At 48.2% G+C, this 18,576-nt stretch overlaps 1 protein-coding gene across 2 annotated transcripts in view; it reads left to right on the forward strand.

Moving 5' to 3' along the window:
* LOC135826515 (transient receptor potential cation channel subfamily V member 5-like) overlaps nucleotides 1–18,576 on the forward strand; it is a 31,530-nt gene that overhangs the window by 3,539 nt on the left and 9,415 nt on the right. For both annotated transcript variants that reach the window (XM_065339123.1, XM_065339122.1), the window contains exons 4-13: nucleotides 626–873; nucleotides 4,282–4,395; nucleotides 5,080–5,151; nucleotides 5,655–5,801; nucleotides 6,268–6,393; nucleotides 7,327–7,449; nucleotides 8,640–8,729; nucleotides 9,856–9,929; nucleotides 10,196–10,361; nucleotides 15,697–15,763. In XM_065339123.1, coding sequence (XP_065195195.1) covers nucleotides 626–873; nucleotides 4,282–4,395; nucleotides 5,080–5,151; nucleotides 5,655–5,801; nucleotides 6,268–6,393; nucleotides 7,327–7,449; nucleotides 8,640–8,729; nucleotides 9,856–9,929; nucleotides 10,196–10,361; nucleotides 15,697–15,763 — 1,227 coding nt within the window. The remainder of the gene's footprint in view (nucleotides 1–625; nucleotides 874–4,281; nucleotides 4,396–5,079; nucleotides 5,152–5,654; nucleotides 5,802–6,267; nucleotides 6,394–7,326; nucleotides 7,450–8,639; nucleotides 8,730–9,855; nucleotides 9,930–10,195; nucleotides 10,362–15,696; nucleotides 15,764–18,576) is intronic.

Genomic DNA, 18,576 nt, shown 5'->3' on the forward strand with positions numbered 1-18,576 from the left:
TTGACCAAAGCCTATGGGAGCCTATGAAGGGGTTTTCCCGTGTCATCGCATCATGAGTACGGCACCATCCACCAGGCTGTAGCCTGTAGCCGTGTAGGCTGTACATGTAGCCTCTCCTTACACAATACATGCGCCATGACGGTCAGTGCCACCATGCCGTGTCATACAGGCGCTACAAAAAGTCAAAATGCTTCGAAGACAGCCTCCAGTTATTTTTCTTTCCGATTTTCTTGTTGTTCAACCGGCGTTGCTCGCATGAGCCGCGATGTCGTGGCTCAAAGGCCCTTCATGCAATGCCGGCAATGCACTAACTACTTGTAGATAATGTCAGCTAGTGTGGGCTGGAAAGGGCTTGAGTGGCCGTCACGAAGGCGACTCAGTCGCGTCCTGTCCCTGGTCTCTCTTTGAGGTTGGAGCGTTGTGACAGTTTTTAATTCCTTCAAGGCTTCCGAACGACCGAAGACGGAACCATTATGGGCGTGTTACAAAGTGCTTCAAAGGTAATACTAATACTTGTGCCATTGGCATTGAATATTTTTCCTGTGCTCACCACGAACCAGAATTATTGTCTTCTGCTCTGAAAGCAGCGCGCTGTTTGTTGTGCCTTTCCGTGTCCTGTGTTTAGGCCAACACTGCCTTCATCTTGCTGTCGCTAATCGCAATTTCACTCTGGTCAAAGACCTTGTGGAGCACGGCGCACGCTTCGACCACACCGTGCGCGCCGTGGGCGAGTTCTTTCAGCCGCGCATCAGTTCCGGCGCGCCGCTGTACTGGGGCGAGCATGTGCTGGCGTTCGCAGCGTGCACTGGCCAGAAGAACGTGGTGAAGTATCTGGTTGAGCGCGGTGCTGACCTGACTGTTCAAGACACAGAGGTAAGGGCTGAGCATTGCTCCCAGGGGCGTACGCCGCTCGCCTCCAGGAGTGGTTCCCATGCCAACTGATGAACCAACATTCCACACAATTGTATCCCACGGAGTTTCTGCTTATTCTCCTCAGACTGGGTGAAATTTTCATCAACAAGCTGCTAAACAATGTCATTGCTACGCATTTTTGATTTTAAAAGACTGAACTTTTCCCCGTTTTAAGGATGTTTTGTTCAGCATGACGATTGCGTGCAGTCTTGAAAGCTGCCTAAGTTTCGAATCATCTGGAGCAAACATCACACAGGGCAAGCAGAGGCCACCATTGCACGCCGGTCAAAAGACTACCCAAGGTAACTCCTGTAACAAGGACAGTTGAAAGTGGCGCTGTTTGCCATCCATCTGGACACGCACAGGAAATGAAATCCTTCGCCTTCGGTGGGGCACAATGATTGTCGGTGACGCCGGAAATCTTTTCCGTGTCCGGCAAATGTCGGGGGACTGGATTCCACTGTGGACGTCGACTTTCAGAATATTCCTTGGAACACATATCCCTTCCAACGCACTCCCATGTCACTGAAGTAACAACGGTCGCTCTACAGCTTCCTCAGCGCTGCTCGATGCATGCAGCCTTCGCTTGCAAGTCAGGTGCGTCTCCATTCTCATCTATCTCTTGACCTTCGCCACTAGCACTGGCTACACGCTTTGCCTGCTGCTCAAAATAGCTCTGAATAGAGCGCTGGCCCTCTGGATGTCGATGCTTCATTTTTCTTTTCCACAAAGCGAAAGCATCGTCCAAAACACGACGAACTAACGTTACTTCGTCAAAACAAACTGCAAAGGAAATTTGACTCTGAGATCGAGGAATCCGGCGATGTAGAGACTTTGTTGAACCCAGTCCAGTACACCACTGGTACACTGTGTCCCAGCACCGCTTTCACACCTGGGCTAGTCACAGTCCTCGGACCGTCAGCATGGTCAGGCGCGGACTCCAGGCGCTAGGCACGCACTTGCACTGCGAGCGCTGGGCCTGAAAAGGCTGGATGCAAAAACATTCTGTACCAATATCGAATTTTTTTTACTGGTTCCCGGGCATCCCGGGAACCGCCCTATGTACGCCCCTGGCTCCTGTAGACTACATGCACTGTAAAACCTGAAAGTCTAACGAGTCGCGGAGTCTAACGTTTTAACGACCAATTTTCTTCGTTATTTGAAGAAACGTTATCGCGAACCCCGTTCAAGATGTCTGTGTAAAGATGCGCATACATCGATGCATGGTCTGGGCGGCCAGGTAGCCAGCGTTTAACTTTCTGCTTGTTATCATGCCAAAATTATAAAAAACTTTTTGGTCGTTAAACTTTCCGGTTTTTCTCCAATCTGGACTGGCATCCTCTATTCTTTCCAGCAAGATTCCGCAAGGAACGATAATGCCGGCATATCTAGTCTGTCTCCGGTTGGCCCTTTCCAAAACGAGGATCTAGAATGCGTCTACAATGAACTGGTTCATCCAGGTTTGAAGAGTCGATCACATGCCGTACAAGCAAGCGCACACTTGCACTCATGCAGTTTTATCCCTAGTCTTCTGGAAAGCAGTGGCGGATCCAGGGGGGGTTCCGGGGGTTCCATGGAACCCCCTAAATTTTGCAAAGTGACCGAGAAATATCGAAAAATATCATGTGTGCACAAAAGGACGTCCGTCCGATCACAGTCAGTGCAGTCACTGATATACATGATTATGATCATATGAGTCAAGGAGCACAGACTGTCAGTCAGTGCACTGCATGCGCGTGCGGTAGATCAATACTGTACGGATAGTAGTCTGTACTGGTGTTCACGTCCGTGATTTACAATCAGACACTGTAGACAACATTGGGTGGTTGTTTCCTTTTTGATCTTTCGAAACAATCCAAACTTACCTCCATTGGCGCTGTCATTCACAGCTGCTCAGGATGGGTGTGGTGTGGTCAGTATTCCTCGGACAAGTTTTTTTGCAGAAGAGAAAGGATGTTCCGAGTACTGACACTCTTCAACGAACTTCGAACCGTACACGTAGAGTTCAAGCTCCTCAGAATATAATAATCTTTATTTCAGGATTACCCAAAGGCTGACGCCTATCAAGATGAGGGCTCCGACATCCAAGCAAAGTCAGTAATCTCTACCTGCTGCAGCATGCAGTAGTGACTAGTTGTTCCTCCGCAGGAACGGAGTGCTGCGCCAGATGTGTTTCAGATGACATTGGAAGGACTGTACAATTGTCGACACTGTTCTGCTATTGTTGTTTCTGTCACTGAAGTGAAGACGATGCTCTTGTCCTGTGACTATAGAGCATTTCGCATCGTAAAAATGCCAAAGGTTTCCGAAAGCACAAATGGACAGGGAAAGTAACTTAGTTGTCATTTCGGCATTCCTGGCTCTCAACGTACCCATGGCTTGCATATTCGATCTTTACAAGAAGTTGAAAGGGTCTTCCGTACTAAATAATATACAATGTAGGGTAAGCAGCAGCATTTGGCCCTGTACAGGTTTTCCATCGTCCACCACACCACAACTGCGCTCCGACTCAGTCTCCAGCGATGGTGGAGTGGTGGTGTGCTGTGGCAACGTGTCGAGGCCGGCTGGAGAGCGCAGTTGTGGCGTGGTCGATGATGGAAAACTATAACAATATTATGTCCGTAGTGTGTTTTAAAAGCATGCGATTCCCACGAACACAATCGGATTGTCGTTATTTTACAAGTGCAAGTGTCAACCGCACATCTGATTCCATAATATTTTGGCTGTTCAATTTTGGTTCAACCAGAACCCCCCTGTAGAGATCTCTGGATCCGCCCCTGGAAAGTGTCCTTTACTGAGTATCGGGTGAAATGGTATGTGGCAGCACTGCACTGGACGGGTACATAGGGAAGTTTGGCTCATCCTCTAACACTCTGTGTTATCGGTGCATTCTCTCTCTCTCTCTCTCTCTCTCTCTCTCTCTCTCTCTCTCTCTCTCTCTCTCTATCTCTCTCTCTCTCTCTCTATCTCTCTCTCGCTCACTCACTCTCGCTCACTCACTCTCACTCACTCTCGCTCACTCTCTCTCACTCTCTCTCTCACACACACACACACACACACACACACACACACACACACACACACACGCACACACACACTCTCTCTCTCTCTCTCTCTCTCTATCTATCTATCTCTATCTCTCTCTATCTCTCTCTCGCTCACTCACTCTCGCTCACTCTCTCTCTCTCACTCTCACACACACACACACACACACACACACACACACACACACACACACACACACGCACACACACTCTCTCTCTCTCTCTCTCACTCTCTCTCTCTCATTCTCACTGGTTCACTTTCTACTCTTTCTACTCTCACTCTCATTCTCACATACACACACACACACGCACTCTCCCCATGCAGAAGAACAATGTCATTCACCTGTTATGCCAAGTGGCTGCTACGGAGGAGGCAGGAAGGGTGAAGGCTGACATGCTCTGCTACATCCTGGAGCTGGCGGAATCGGAAGATCAAAAGGTATGTACAGAGTTACACACGGTACACCCAGTGTGACCATGGTCGTAACACTTTTCGTCGAGGCTGGTCCACCACATTCATCCAACAAGCTATAGAAGAGCGTTGAAACGTGTCCTGCTGGCCGAAAAGCCGACCCTCCCGGTTTACACCCGTACCCCTGGTGGTACCACTCCCCCACTGCCCTGTAACAACCCTGATGCATGGATGTGGTTGTGGGACACATGCACGGTGTAGTTCTGCGGGAATGGGCACTGTTTAGTCGTTATATCTGTGTACGGAGTGATTGGCATGTCACATGTACGTATACAGTCGTAGTGTCCACGTCTAAGTACGTGCTGTGGCATTCCTTGGCCATCCCAGACATTCATGATAGTGGTACATTGTGATATGTTATGCATCTAGCATGTGCTGCCGTTTCCCCCGCGCGCAAGAAACAGACTTCGCGGCTTTTAGTTGCTGTGCATGAGTTGAGTCTGGACTCTTGTTGTTTTGGACTGGAGAAATAAAGAATACGACAAAAGTGTAAGGAGACAGCCACAGCCAGATCTGTCTTGTGTCACATTTCCAGCGCTTCACCTGAGCCCAGTAAAGCCACTGGCTATTATATTCATTGTCGCCAATGAATTGCAGACTAGCCACCAAAATGTGTCTCTAAAATGGGTCTCCATCTCTGCTGCCTGCTAGATCCTACTAAACACCAAGAACCGCTATGGCTGGACACCGCTCAAGATGGCTGCTTACCAAGGCTCTGTGGAGGTGGGCAAACTGAACTGAACTGAGCACGTATATTGGTATACAGTAAAATCTGTGACTAACGACCACCCCTTGCGGCTAGAGAAAGCGGTCTTTAGTGGCAGGTGGTCCTTAGTTAGAGGTTTGCACCACACAACCTTATATGAATGTGAGACCGTCCGTGCCTGGCAAAGTGATCTGTAGTACCAGGCTGGTCACTAGTCATGGTGGCCTTTAGTTACAGGTTTTATTGTATATGCAATGATCGTTATGTGTACGGTTGCGTCTAACTGTTTCTTGTTTCAATGTGCAAGACCAGCTAAGAGCGGCACCCGTCTACTCCTGCTCAGCGAATTGCCCCCCCCCCCCCCCCCGTCCTTCCCGCTTCTCCCCCGATCAAAGCAAGGTCGATCGATTCACAGCGGGCCTCCTGGGGCCTGACTCTTTTCACGCAGGAAGATTAGACCTGAATTTTGCGTGTATTTTGTTTGTGCAACACATTTATTGTATTTTTTTACAATTTGCAGGCATTCCAAGTGCTGGTTGACTTCAAGAAGAGTGTACACTGGACGTATGGACCACTGACTTCCTGTGTGTATGCACTGGATGAGCTTGACACATACAATGATGACACCTCCGTGCTAGATATGATCATACAGAGTCCGTCCAAGATGGTAATGCGCTTTCAACTCCGTGTGTGTGTGTGTGTGTATGTGTGTGCGCGTGTAAGTGTGTGCCTGTATGTATGTGGGGGGGGGGGGGCATGCTATAAAACATGCAGGCGCTTCGTATACTCCAGTGCCCTGGGAGATTGACTTTGCCACCATTGTCCTCCCTACGTGGGAGCTTGCGCTTTTCCTGCCGACTTGAGTTCTCACTTGACTGACTCACAACTGCCATCCACAGCACACGAGAAGTCCACCGAACATTCTACTCGTGCTTTGGGACTGCCTGAGGAACTTGGAATAGAAGAAACCTAGAAGCAGTCCCAATTGTCCTACATGTATATTCTTCATTATGCGTACCGGTATGTCTTTGTGCTCCACCCACCAAGCACATCACAGAACAGCACAGAGTAGCATAGACAGTGGCTGGCAATGGAGTTATTAATTTGTTTTTTTGTTTGCTCGTTTGTTTCAGCGCTACAAGTTGATCCAGATGACGCCAATCCGTCAATTGCTGACGGAGAAGTGGAGAGACTTTATTCGCCTGTACTTTGTGCTCTGGGCTGTTGCTTACCTTTGCATGCTGGTGATTCTCACTGCTGTAAGTAATAATGTATATATCATAATTATAGTGGGATTCATATAATTATGGTTGTGCGGTGCAAACCTCTAACTAAAGACCACCTGCCACTACCGCTACCGCTTTTTGCTGGCACCAAGGGGTGGTCGTTAGTCACAGGTTTTACTGTACCGTGTTTTCCGGAGTCTAAAGCCGCACTTAAGACTCCAGTAACTCACCCAAAAAAAGTCTTATACAGTCAGACTTCGCTTATCCGGTCCTCGTTTATCCGGATCCCTCGCCATCCGGAAGAAAAAAGCTGGTTACATATTTACAGCATACGTGATGCATCCAACATAAACGGTGTTCGGTTATCCGGTTCCCTCGCCTATCCGGATATTTTTTTGGAAAACGGATGTGTGCGGTTAAGCGAGGTCTGACTGTACTACGATGGTTAAATTACCGGTGGTAAACAGGGTAGATGTCTGTATTTTGTGACAGAAAGGTCTGGGTGTGGCTTATAGTCCAGTGCGGCGTATTGTCTGGAAAGTTCGGTAGTATCCAGGAGAGAAAGAATGATGCGGCTAGCTACCCATGTACACATGTTTTACGCTGTGTTCAACTGTTGCGGATACGAGGGATGATTTGAACGCTGTACGGAGGAAGTTATTCGCACTGTCTGTTCGAACTCTTGTTGCTAGGATCTTGATGATGAATACTATACTGCAAACGTCACTGCAGCTATGCGTATGTTTGCAAAGACACGAATGGCTTTTGATATGGGTGTGTTTTACTATAACAAATGAGAAATTTCATATTCCCCGAGTCAAAATATCTTGCCAGGTGCTTGTCTGGTTCGCATAAAACCATAATCGGAACTTGATAATTGTCCTTGCGGTCCTTCACTCACCGTCTATTACTGTAAGGATTCGAGTGAATTAGTTTTCTGAATGCGCACCTTGTGTTTGATCCCAGGTTGTGTGGCATCGTCCACTGAAGCAACCAAAGTGCTATGGCTACGCAGAAGGCATTTCGACTAATGGCACCACGGTATCAACGTTGGTAGACTGTACTAGGTCCTTGAGACGTAGCATATACGTAAGTTTCCTGCTGCACTAGGTCCTTGAGATGCAGCATATACGTGAGTTTCCTGCTGGTGCAAAGCTGATCAAAGTGTCTAGGTGCACCAACTGGTGCATAGACTCACCGCACTCACGTTGTGAATACAATGCATGCAACTACGTGTCCCGAATTCTGCTGGCCTCAGTCAGTGCATGCAGCAGTGCTGAAGTATATTTCAGTCTCTTTTTCCACTGATATGAACTTTGACCGCACACAACCGCAACAAGTCCTTGTTCCTTTTCATTACAAGAGATAGACTACAGAGGAGTTATACCTTTCTCTCTTCCACGGTAATGTAAAGCGCGCTGTAAGACTGTCTCTACACTCTTTGTCCTTCAGCATGGATTTATCAATGCACACTCGTACCTCGCTTATCCGGGCGGTCTGGGACCTTAAATTTAATTTTATTTCACCTTCCCGTGGCCAAGGAATATAGGCCACTATGGAGGGAGGGAGGGAGGGAGGGGGGGGGGGGGAGGGGGGCGATAGCCAGCCGTGGCAGTAAGCAAAAGCAAAATGACAAATCACAAGAGGCAACAATCTTTGATGGGGAAGGGGCAGAGGTATGGCACGTCACGTGATGTCATTATTGCCACAAAAAGTTACAAAAGAGTAGTAATATTTCCACTAAGCACATCCAAAGGGTGCCCAGGAGACAGAAGTTCCGGTAACTTGGGGTCGGGATAACTGACGTATGAGTGCATACCCTACAGTAGCTTGTGATTCCTCTCCTATAACGGCAATGCGATTACATCATCATCTAACAAAGCATAGACAATTTTGCCATAGCATAACCTTAATTGTCCATCAGTAGTTGTCTCAACATCCTCCCCCCCCCCCCCCTCCCTCAAAAAACACACTATTCCCCTTTCCTCTCTCCTCTTCTATCTTACTCTGTTTCTCTCTCCCTTCTCCTCCTCCCCCTCTTCGTTCTCTCCCTCTCTCCCACCCCCACCCACATCCAGAAACATTCACCGAATCTCTCCACTCTCTCACTCGCTCACTCCACCCCACCCCCTCTCTCTGTCCTGCAAACACTCCAAGCAAGGAATGGATCACCAACATAATAACCTAGCTTGATCCAATGGACGCCGAGTCCTGTTTCTCCAGCAGTATTCAGTTATATTGTTACGACCTCTTCGAGGTGTTTCTTTTTCTCGTCTCAGGAAGATGCTTATGTGTCAGCGGGTGACTTTCTGCGACTGTTTGGAGAGCTGGTGGTGGTTGTGTTTGCTGGTCTCAGTTTCTATATAGAGGTAAGGCTGAAGTGTGGATTGTACTTAGGGAAGAGACAACTACTGTTTTCAACCCAGTTTAGGGGTCGTCCCTGATTTAGACATAATAACGATCGATTATTTGCACGAAACTAAAAAGATTTGTTTAGGGTTGGGGGGGGGGGGGAGGGGTCAAGGAGAGTTTCCTTTAAAAAAACATATTAACCCTGATGGCTGAAGCATCAATATATTTTGGCGCTCAAGTCCCTCCCGATTGTCACACCCCATTTTCGTGACAGTAATTTCGTGTACATGTAACATATGCGGGTGCTTCTTAAGTGGTACATTGATACATGGATGTTGGTTGAGCTTTTCTCTGGCCAAGGAGTGCATTGAACCTACTGGTAGCTTTACTTCCATGCAGGTGGCTAGGCAGGGGCGTAGCACCCGCTACGACTGGTACGACCATGGCCGTACCACTTTTCGAAAAGTGTGGTCCGTCCGGAACGCGCTAAACCGTAATAAAAAAAAATCAGGATCCATCGATGCATATGCGCATCGGACTTTGACCTTTTTCCAGACTCGTACTCGTGGATCTGCCATGGATCTAGATATCTGCAGTCGTACTGAGTACTGTACCCTAGTGTACTCGACTGCACACTGCACACTGATTCCTCACTGAACATGTCCCAGGACGCAGGATTTTGTGTCTTTTTTACAAAATATTCCCGGGGGAGGTCCCCCCGACACCCCTCCAAAACGCCCTTCGGCCGCGCCGACCTTGGGTCGTACCACTTCGAAAACCCCTCCTACGCCCCCGCTAGGCATAGGTGATTGTACCAGTGGTGAAATGTTGTGTGTTTGGTATGAGCACTGGGTCAGTCTTCCCAGGCTATGTTCTGCTTCTGTCGCATGAGTTCCAACCAAAATCATATTCTTCGCAAATATCCTGGTGGCTGCACCGTCATGATGTCATTTGCCTAACCTCTATGGTGTATCTACTGCTGTTGCCTGTGTATTTGTATTATTATCTTACATCGCAAATCAAACGGACGATCATTCCCAATGTGTTCTGTTCACACGCACGCACGCGCACACGCGCACACACACACACACACACACACACACACACACACACACACACACACACTCGTACTGATAACAACAGGCACTGGAGTTTGGTCGCAGTAAGATCCTGGGACAGCGACATGACACGGCCGTCGGAGGATACAACATGCTGGCGTATGTAATGCAGTGTATATTGTTTCTCTCTGTACTGTTTATATGCGCATACTTGGTGCAGTATACATCGGTCCTTGTCTTGTCCCGCAATGGACTCCTGCGTGGCTTACAGGCCGAACAAATCCTGTCTATATGACTATCTTCTCTTCGGCGTTCTCGTTGCATGCATTCGTGCGCGCACACGTGTGGCTATGCATGTAATGTGTGTGTTCATGTGCGTGCGTGTGCGTGTGTGTATGCGTGCATGTGTGTGTACCTGACTGCAGGTTCTTGTTCGACATCTCCGTCTTCTGTTCCGTCATCTTGAGGCTGGCGGATACACACCATGAGGAGATTCCGCTGTCCCTGGCGCTCATCTTCGGTTACCTGTACCTGCTGAACTTTGTGCGCGCTATACCGGCTCTGGGTCCGTATGTAGCGATGATCAGTGAGGTACGTACTGTTATCTTGCTATTAACGACTGTAGATGTAACGACAATTCGTGAATAACGACAGAATTTCCATGCCCAGAGCAAAGTCCATTCTACCTGTATACATATAATGAGACTTCGGGTATAAGGACACTTTGCGAATAAGGACACTTTCCTGATGCCCGGCCGAGTGTCGTTATACGCAAAGTTGCTGTACATGTACATACACAGCTAATGCACAGTTGAGAGCGTGAACACCGAGTGACCCATGGTATTTGTTCTTAATAGGCACCTTCCTACTCTGATTGAGCGCCCTCCTGTGAAAAAGTGCCCCCCACACTTTTTTTGTCGATTTTGTCATGCCATTCAACAAGAATTCAGTCGATAGTCACTACTAGAGGGTTCATAAAGGCACATATGTTTGCGGTGACCGTGAAGTCGGGGGCTCGCCCTGTACGTTGCATTTTGCATGGCAAGACAATATTTGGAAAATGGGTTATGGGGTAACTGTTTCCCATGCCCGCCCCTTCTAATTCGACGCAGCTAGAATCATGTAACATGAAGGGCAAGATGTTACGGTTACGACTAATGACCCAACAATGTAACCAGAACGAATGCAGTTCGATAGTGCAGTGCCGCGTTAGTCGTCGCTCACACGTTGTCCTTCCCCTTATCTCACCATCTGTCCTCGGTTCGTGCGCACAGTAATTTCCACCTGCTCAGTTGTTTGATGGTCGCCTATGGGCATCACGGAAATGCAAGGGGGGACTGTACCTTCGCGGCCATTTTCGGAGAGGGTCATACTCGAATGACCGTATCTTTGGCAGACATGTATAGAATCAGTCCAAATGTTCTAGACTGTGGCTTCATACCTTGTAGTTGGAGTTCATCACAACAGTTGGGCCAAATGGATGTGCTATCATTGAAATTTCAGCAGGGGAAAATACAGCAACGGCCGCGCGCAGGGGGCAAAATGGTGCGCAACTTTTTTCTAAGTGAACATGGTTGTAGTGACTTGAAATGAAATAAAGAGATCAAGAATACATGGCGGCAGGGTCGTTGTGTATTGGGAGTGCTCCACAACACCAGACACAAGTACTGCAGCCTAAGGAATCACAAAGTGCGATCGCAAGAAAGAACGAGGGTTGATTGAGTGTACTAAAACATGAGTAAATCAGAGTATTCGATTATGGCAACACACAACGGCCATGCCCAATGGCCACAGCAGTCCAAAATGTATAGGTTTATGGGGATACAGTGAAAGGCGAAGGCAAAAAGTTGCGCACCCTTTCGAAAAGGGGCTAAAAACAAGGAAAAAATGCACTCCAATCTGGGCATTTCCGGCTGTATTATAGCAAGTACTGAAGCTTTTACAGCTTCTCATGTGCTCAAAACGCACCAGCTTGGTATGTTACCCCCTCTGCTTCAACTGCTTGCTCCTACCAGCCCAGGCTCCTTCTTCTCCTCCTCTTTCTCGACTCCTTCTCTCCTTCTGTGGACTTCTTATCCGACTTCCGGATGCGCACCAAATCCTCTCTTTCCAGGGCAATTGCTGTAAACTCCCCGCAGCTGCAGTGCATCTCCAACAATACCTTCAGGAGGGACACCGATGCGCCTCATGTCCAGCACAGAGCGTCTGTTGACGTCATGAAAGCGCTTCTCCTCGCTTGAAACTGGTCCGGTGATCTCAAAAGTGCAGTCATCGTTGTCGCAGCGCAAAATTACATTGTACGCTAATCCTACACGGCTGCTCTCAGAAATAATTACTCTTCCACCCTGGCAAGCTCTACAAATTACACTAACATGCAGGAGTTCCTGCAGGCAGTTCAAGTCAACAATTCGATTGCCATTGCAGGCCAAATCAACATCGTCGTCGCTCTCCTCTTCACTATCACTGCTGTCTGGGGTAGAGGTTTGGCTGGCTTCGCTGTCAGTTTGCTCCAACCAGAGAGGACACTTTTTTCAATTTCCATGCAGAAGCGCTTTGAGAAGGCGTCGCGGCAGGCTCCTCGGCCTCAACAGCAACCTCAGCAGCCGCCTTGGGTGGGAAATACTTCCTCTTCGATCGTCTACGTCCAGAACCTGCGCTACTTCTGCTTTTCTTTGTGTTCGCCATCGCTCCTTGCTCAACAATTTGCATGTATTCAATCTCTGACCGATTTGAACCAGGGAGTCGTATAGCACTTGCCGCCTGAGCCGCTACACCACAATATTGTGCGTCATTCTTCTCATTCTTCCTTACCGGGTGACGATGCTCTGTGCTCACGAATTCTTTCACCATAGTTCGCTGTCAAAGACTTCAAAATGTCCGAATGTCCTTTCTCGGCCCACTCCTCCGATAGAGTCGGAATCCCACTCGCCCTCACGACGGCCTCCACGTGTACTAGCAACACTGCCAAGGAAAACACCTGCTGTGCTCTCGTGCCGGGCAACAAAGTCATTGCTCGCACTCGGCTCGCCATGATGGTGGTTGCTTTCGAAGTCACGGCTTGCGCCAGGCGTGCTTGGGTTCCTGCTTCCCACACCGGCACACGCACATTCATATGAAGATCAACATTGCTGCTAACTGCTTCAACGCTGATGAACACCTGGACTGGCCGAAGTGAAAATCTATGCACCGCTACCACGACGGCCAACAACCACACACGTACACGTAGACTACTGCTACTACTACACATCACACTTACATGCATGGTACTGCCCATGCGTAGGGAGGCTAGGGCCGCGTATGATGGAAAACAGCTACCCGTGCACTCGTAGGTTATTCAACGATAAACTTTTAGACTACGTCTTTGGGAAATCCTCAAATATCCGCAATTGAGTCCCACTTTCATTATGTTGGGTCCAGATTTCAAGACTCATGAAGTTCGAGGTGAAAAGCAGGCCGATGAAGGGACGCCAGTAATTCAGTCTAGTCCGGTGTCATGGAGAGGGACCGCTGAACCGGCAACAAGAGAATTCAAAACGCATGCTACTCCTCAGTTCATTGCTGGGGAAGACTACTCGAGGCCACGTCACTCCGCGGCAATTCAATGTACAAATCAGCAGCAACACTTGCAAACATATTCCTGCCAGCTGACCAGCAAGTTACCAGCCATCAGCTGTTCAATTATTTCAACGGAACAAAGAGAAGAGGTGATCAGATCGGAAAGTATCGTGGCAAGCTCAACACACTTCCGGCCCTATGTAACAACAGTGGAAAGTGCGTGCCATGATATATTTTCGAAGGCATCTCAAGAACCAGCTAATGTGGACTTGGAGTCCATTTGCATCGTCCGATCAGCTGCTACAAGTGCCGTGAGCCAATGGCAAACACGTTTGACAGAGACTTCTACCTCTACTGAATGCAACTTCGGCATGGCAGAGATCTACAAGCACGTTATTTTATCTATCAATAGAGTTGTATCCTCGTATGACTATGTGAAGTGTGAGGCCGTACTGTACTGCAGACGCGTCCTCGACCTGGTTGGAAATGTACGCAACAGTTCCACCCTCTTGACCAGAGATCGCACACACCCTAGGGTTTTTGATGGGTTTGTAAGACTCCCAGCTCTTGACTTTTGTTCGGTGTACGAGACGCACGCACAGTTTTAGTAGGGTGAGTGCTTTTTCATGTAGTACTGAATGCGGCAAGCAGGACTCGCCCATCCACCCCCTCCCCAAATGGATCTACTCTATGGTTGCGGAGGTAGGGGTGCTCTGGTGGGATGTTACGACATACACAAGCGCGCATGTGCACACGCACGCACACAATATACACACGCACGCACACACATACACACGAACGTTCGCACGCTATGTCGCATGGCTTCGTGAATACAAATAATAATTTAATGTTATAATTTATAGTAATGGACTCAGATGGAGATGCGTAACTTGTAGTTCCTTGGTCTTTCTCTTTGTATAATTTATAGTATCCAAATGTTAGAGCAGCTTTACAAAACCTACCGTTTAATACTGGATCATCTTGTGACAGCTTCCTTGCAACACCCATGACTTGACCCCACTTCGCCTTGACGTCGGGAAATCGTTCACACTGGAGTTGGGACACGACTCGTTGAAATCCAGGCCTATCTGCTGCTGGGAGCAGGACAGAGCTGATGGACGTCAGGAGCGGCTGTGAACAACCATAAACAAGTCTTCTTTTTCCACAGTCAGGCGGGACAGCAGCTTTGCAACGCAAGCTTCTTGCCTTCTGTGGGTCTTTAGCGGCTGGGATTCGGAACGCTCTGTAGAAACCATTGAACAAGTACTGCACTCTATCAACCCACAAGTATTTCTTCCAATTCATGATTATTCGCAGCTTTTTATGCAGTACGCGCACCAGATTATAAGCCGCTAAGTAGCAAGGTTGAAAGTTTCAAGACAAATTGAAAAATACAATACTAGTAACATAGAAAATTAGAATTCAAACCATACCTGTGGCTCAAGCCAACACAGACTGAGCGTTCACGCGAAGAGAACGTAGATCTACGTCAGCTGAGGTTTCCTTAGGATCAGGAGGTGGTTCTGGACCCGGATCTGGATCGCGATCAGCAACACTCTCTGCCTCCATCACGATCATCAAATGCAACTTGGAAAAGTAGTTCGTTCTTCTTCTTCTTCTTTTCGAGCTACGATTTCCCACGATCCTGAACGAGTCTGTTCCCCACGGAGTGCACACTCCCATGGCATAAGTACGCGGAGTAGTTGGTTTATAACTCAGGGCGCGCACTGGGGATATCTGAGGGAAAAGTGGGAGAAAGTGCCGCGAGTCGATCATAGTCGGCCCGGAAGGCCTCGTGTCGCCTCCCGGGGGATCCCGGGTATACGACTCCCTGATTTGAACCAGCTCATAGCGGCAGGTGTCGGTCATGTTGTGAACAGATCACCTAGCAACAGCTCGGGAATCGCTCGCCCCCGCAAGGCCGCGGCCGCGTACAGCCTCTAAAACGCCTGAGTTCCAAATGTCAAAATTATTTCGAGTCAAATCAATCTATTTTGGGAGGATGAGTCACTTAGTGCATCAACTTTGAAGGATCATAACTTCGGTTTGGATTGTCGCACAACGGTGAAACTTCGCATGCTGACACTTCAGACTATGGACACTATTTTAGAAGAGGTTTGAAGACGATCCTCACAATTTCAATTTTTGACCCTCTGAAGGTACAGTCTCTCCCCCCCCCCCCCCCCCCCCCCTCTTAAGTTACAACCGGATGACGTGTGGTGGTCTGTGACTTGTGTGTATGATAGCTCTGTTTGAATTGACATTGAGCACTCTACCGAGCCAGAGGACTCTCATTTGTAAGTATAATTATTTGAATTTCTACCTGTGTTGTGGTTGTTGTTGTTGTTGTTCGTGTGGCTGCCGGCTGTAGATGTTGTTTGGCGATGTGATCAAGTACCTCAACATTCTCATCATCTTCGTTGTGCCGTACTCCATCGGTAAGTGAGTGTGTTGCACGCTGACCGCAGGTACACACTGGGACACACATGCCGACACGCTTACACTCGTACGCACACACACGCACACACGCACACACACACACACACACACGCACACACACACACACACGCACACACACACACACACACACAAGCGCGCACACTGGATGCGTTCAATTACTGCCATGAATCGATTCATGAATGGAATCTCGTCGTTCGATTTCATGTCAAGAGCCCTGGAATCGGTTCGGAATCCATTCACCCTATTCCGTGACATGATGGGATGGTGTGAATAGCCAGGGGTAGTTATTCTTGAATGGATTCAAAAATCGATTTGTGGGCATAATCGAACTCACTCACTGAGAGGCATGCTGCACTCAAACAGGCTCTGTTCTTCTCTTTCGACTATCTCGTAGCCAGTACCGTCTGTAAAGAGCACGGTTGGGTCTTTGAGTCGTGGTAACTTCACAAACACTGATCCGGATTACCTCACCCGAGGGGTCCATCGGCATTAGAGCAATCATGTTCAACCTACCGCTGGTGAGGAGATCCTCAGCATTAGGACACCTCCAAGTAACGACTGGGCGAATTCTGTTGCAGCACCAGCAGTCACGGTCATGTCTGATGGCCATGCGGTGGTATTCTACTCAACCCTTTTTCAATCACGCAGCGTCATCGCACCATAGCCAGGGATGCTGTGACGGAACGTCCAATGACATAATCACAGCATGGCCAGTGACGTCAGCAGAGCACCTCCAGTCCAATGACACCATCACAGCATTGTCAGTGATGTCATGACTCATGACATCACCTCTAATGACATCATCACAGCATAGTCAGTGACACCATGAGAGCACGTCCAATGACAAGGTGAGAAGCGCCAAACCTACATTGTTCCCACCGCTTGCCAAACCAGACCGGCAGACAACTGGTGACTTGCGGCTTATCTACACAAAGCGCTGGATGGATTCATTTTGCTTGGATCAGCATTAGCAACGGTACTGAAAGAACGTTAATTAAAAATCCACGATTACATGATCCGGAAAGATAAATAGATTTATCCGAAGTCAACTCATGTTCACAGGCAATTCTTACCGAGTTGCAGTCGTTATCAGTATCAGCAGTGGCGTGTATTGGCAGACCTGTTCCCAATATGCTCACAACGTTCAGATCATAGCCAATGACCTGGCAGCATTGAAGGGATTGCTTGAGATAGCTTTTAATGATAGCTTGCATCGACGTCGGTCCTACCAGTAGGACCTACCGGTAGGACCATCATACACCGACATGCTGCATGGCCTTTGTTCTAACATTGACCTAAAACTTGACCCTAAACTGTTGCCCAGGGGCTAATGAAGGAGTCCACAAAGTTTAGACGTGATCGCACAAGGCATTCTACGAAATTCCATGGTAACAGCCCATGGAAACTGAGGATGGAATTATGCATTCCACTGCCTTGGCAAGCTAATAAAAACATTAGGACCTCACCACGATTGATGTGCCATGGTCAATATTCACTTTGGACAGAGTTGCTAGCGCACCGACAGGATTATGTGCGGCCATTTTGACAATCGATAAAATTGCGCATACGCAATGCACTGGACATAGCCTTGCATTTTGCGCCATTACTTTGCCTGACAAAGACCTCATCTCAACAATTGTTTCAAGAAATTTCTTAACCAAAAGCACTTTTGCAGCTCGATTTCTTGGGTCCTACCGGTAGGACGGCATGCAAGCTATCATTAAGTCTCCAGTAGGTTTGTACTCCCTGCAGAGGACTATACTACGTCTATCGAAGATTTCCTGTTGTGTACCAAGTTTGTACCAGATACCCAAATAGAGGCTGCTCGCATCTGTGTATGGTAGAAGGCTTCGGTTTCATCTTGCTTTGTGAAAGGGGAAAAGTTTGCTGAATAAGAAAGAAATGACTCCCCCATTATCTCTGCAGAGCTGTGCTCAAGTGCATCTCCTGATCACAGGAATACCGTATATTCTCTATTGTAAGCGCCGTGCTTATATTTTTTCAACACCCCTCTACCCCGTGCTTATATTTTTTCAACACCCCTCTACCCCGTGCTGATACTGGAGACTGTGCTTACATCTTTCAACCAAGATACTGGCAACTGCCCGCACCGGGACCTAAACCAGCAGCTACTTCTAGGAGCCTTTTTCTTCAGGCCGGCGATGATCTACAACTTATATAATATTATGGTGTAGTCTTCATCCAGGCAGAGAGACCTTTGAACGTGTTATTCCGACTTCAAAACTAGTACTCTGTGTGACAGGCTACACAGGCTATTGGGAATACATGAAGGGGTTCATTTCCGGTTTATAGAGGGTACTTCGAGGAAAAGGCAAGGGAGAAAGCCTGAAGGAAACATTGCCAGTTTTCAACAGGACTTAAGCGTTAGGAAACGATGTGTTTATTCTACACTCCATGCTGAATCTTAGCCAATAGGGAAGCTGACATAATGCTTCAAGTGATCTAGCAAGTTTGAGAGAGGGAGAAAAAGAGGAACATGAATCACTTGAAAGTGATTCACGTTTCTCTTTTTCTCCCTCTCTCCCCCCCCCCCCCTCTCTCTCCCTCGCGCTCCCTTTCTCTCCCTCTATCTATCTATCTATCTCGCTTGCGCTCTCTCTCTCTCTCTCGCTCTCTCTCTCGCTCTCTCTCTCGCTCTCTCTCTCTCTCTCTCTCTCTCTTTTCCCCCTCGCTCTCTCTCCCTTGCGCTCCCTTTCTCTATCTATCTATCTCGCTTGCGCTCTCTCTCTCTCTCGCTCTCTCTCGCTCTCTCTCTCGCTCTCTCTCTCTC

The sequence above is a fragment of the Sycon ciliatum genome, chromosome 10 (genome assembly GCF_964019385.1).
Source record: "Sycon ciliatum chromosome 10, ocSycCili1.1, whole genome shotgun sequence".
Taxonomy (NCBI): domain Eukaryota; kingdom Metazoa; phylum Porifera; class Calcarea; order Leucosolenida; family Sycettidae; genus Sycon; species Sycon ciliatum.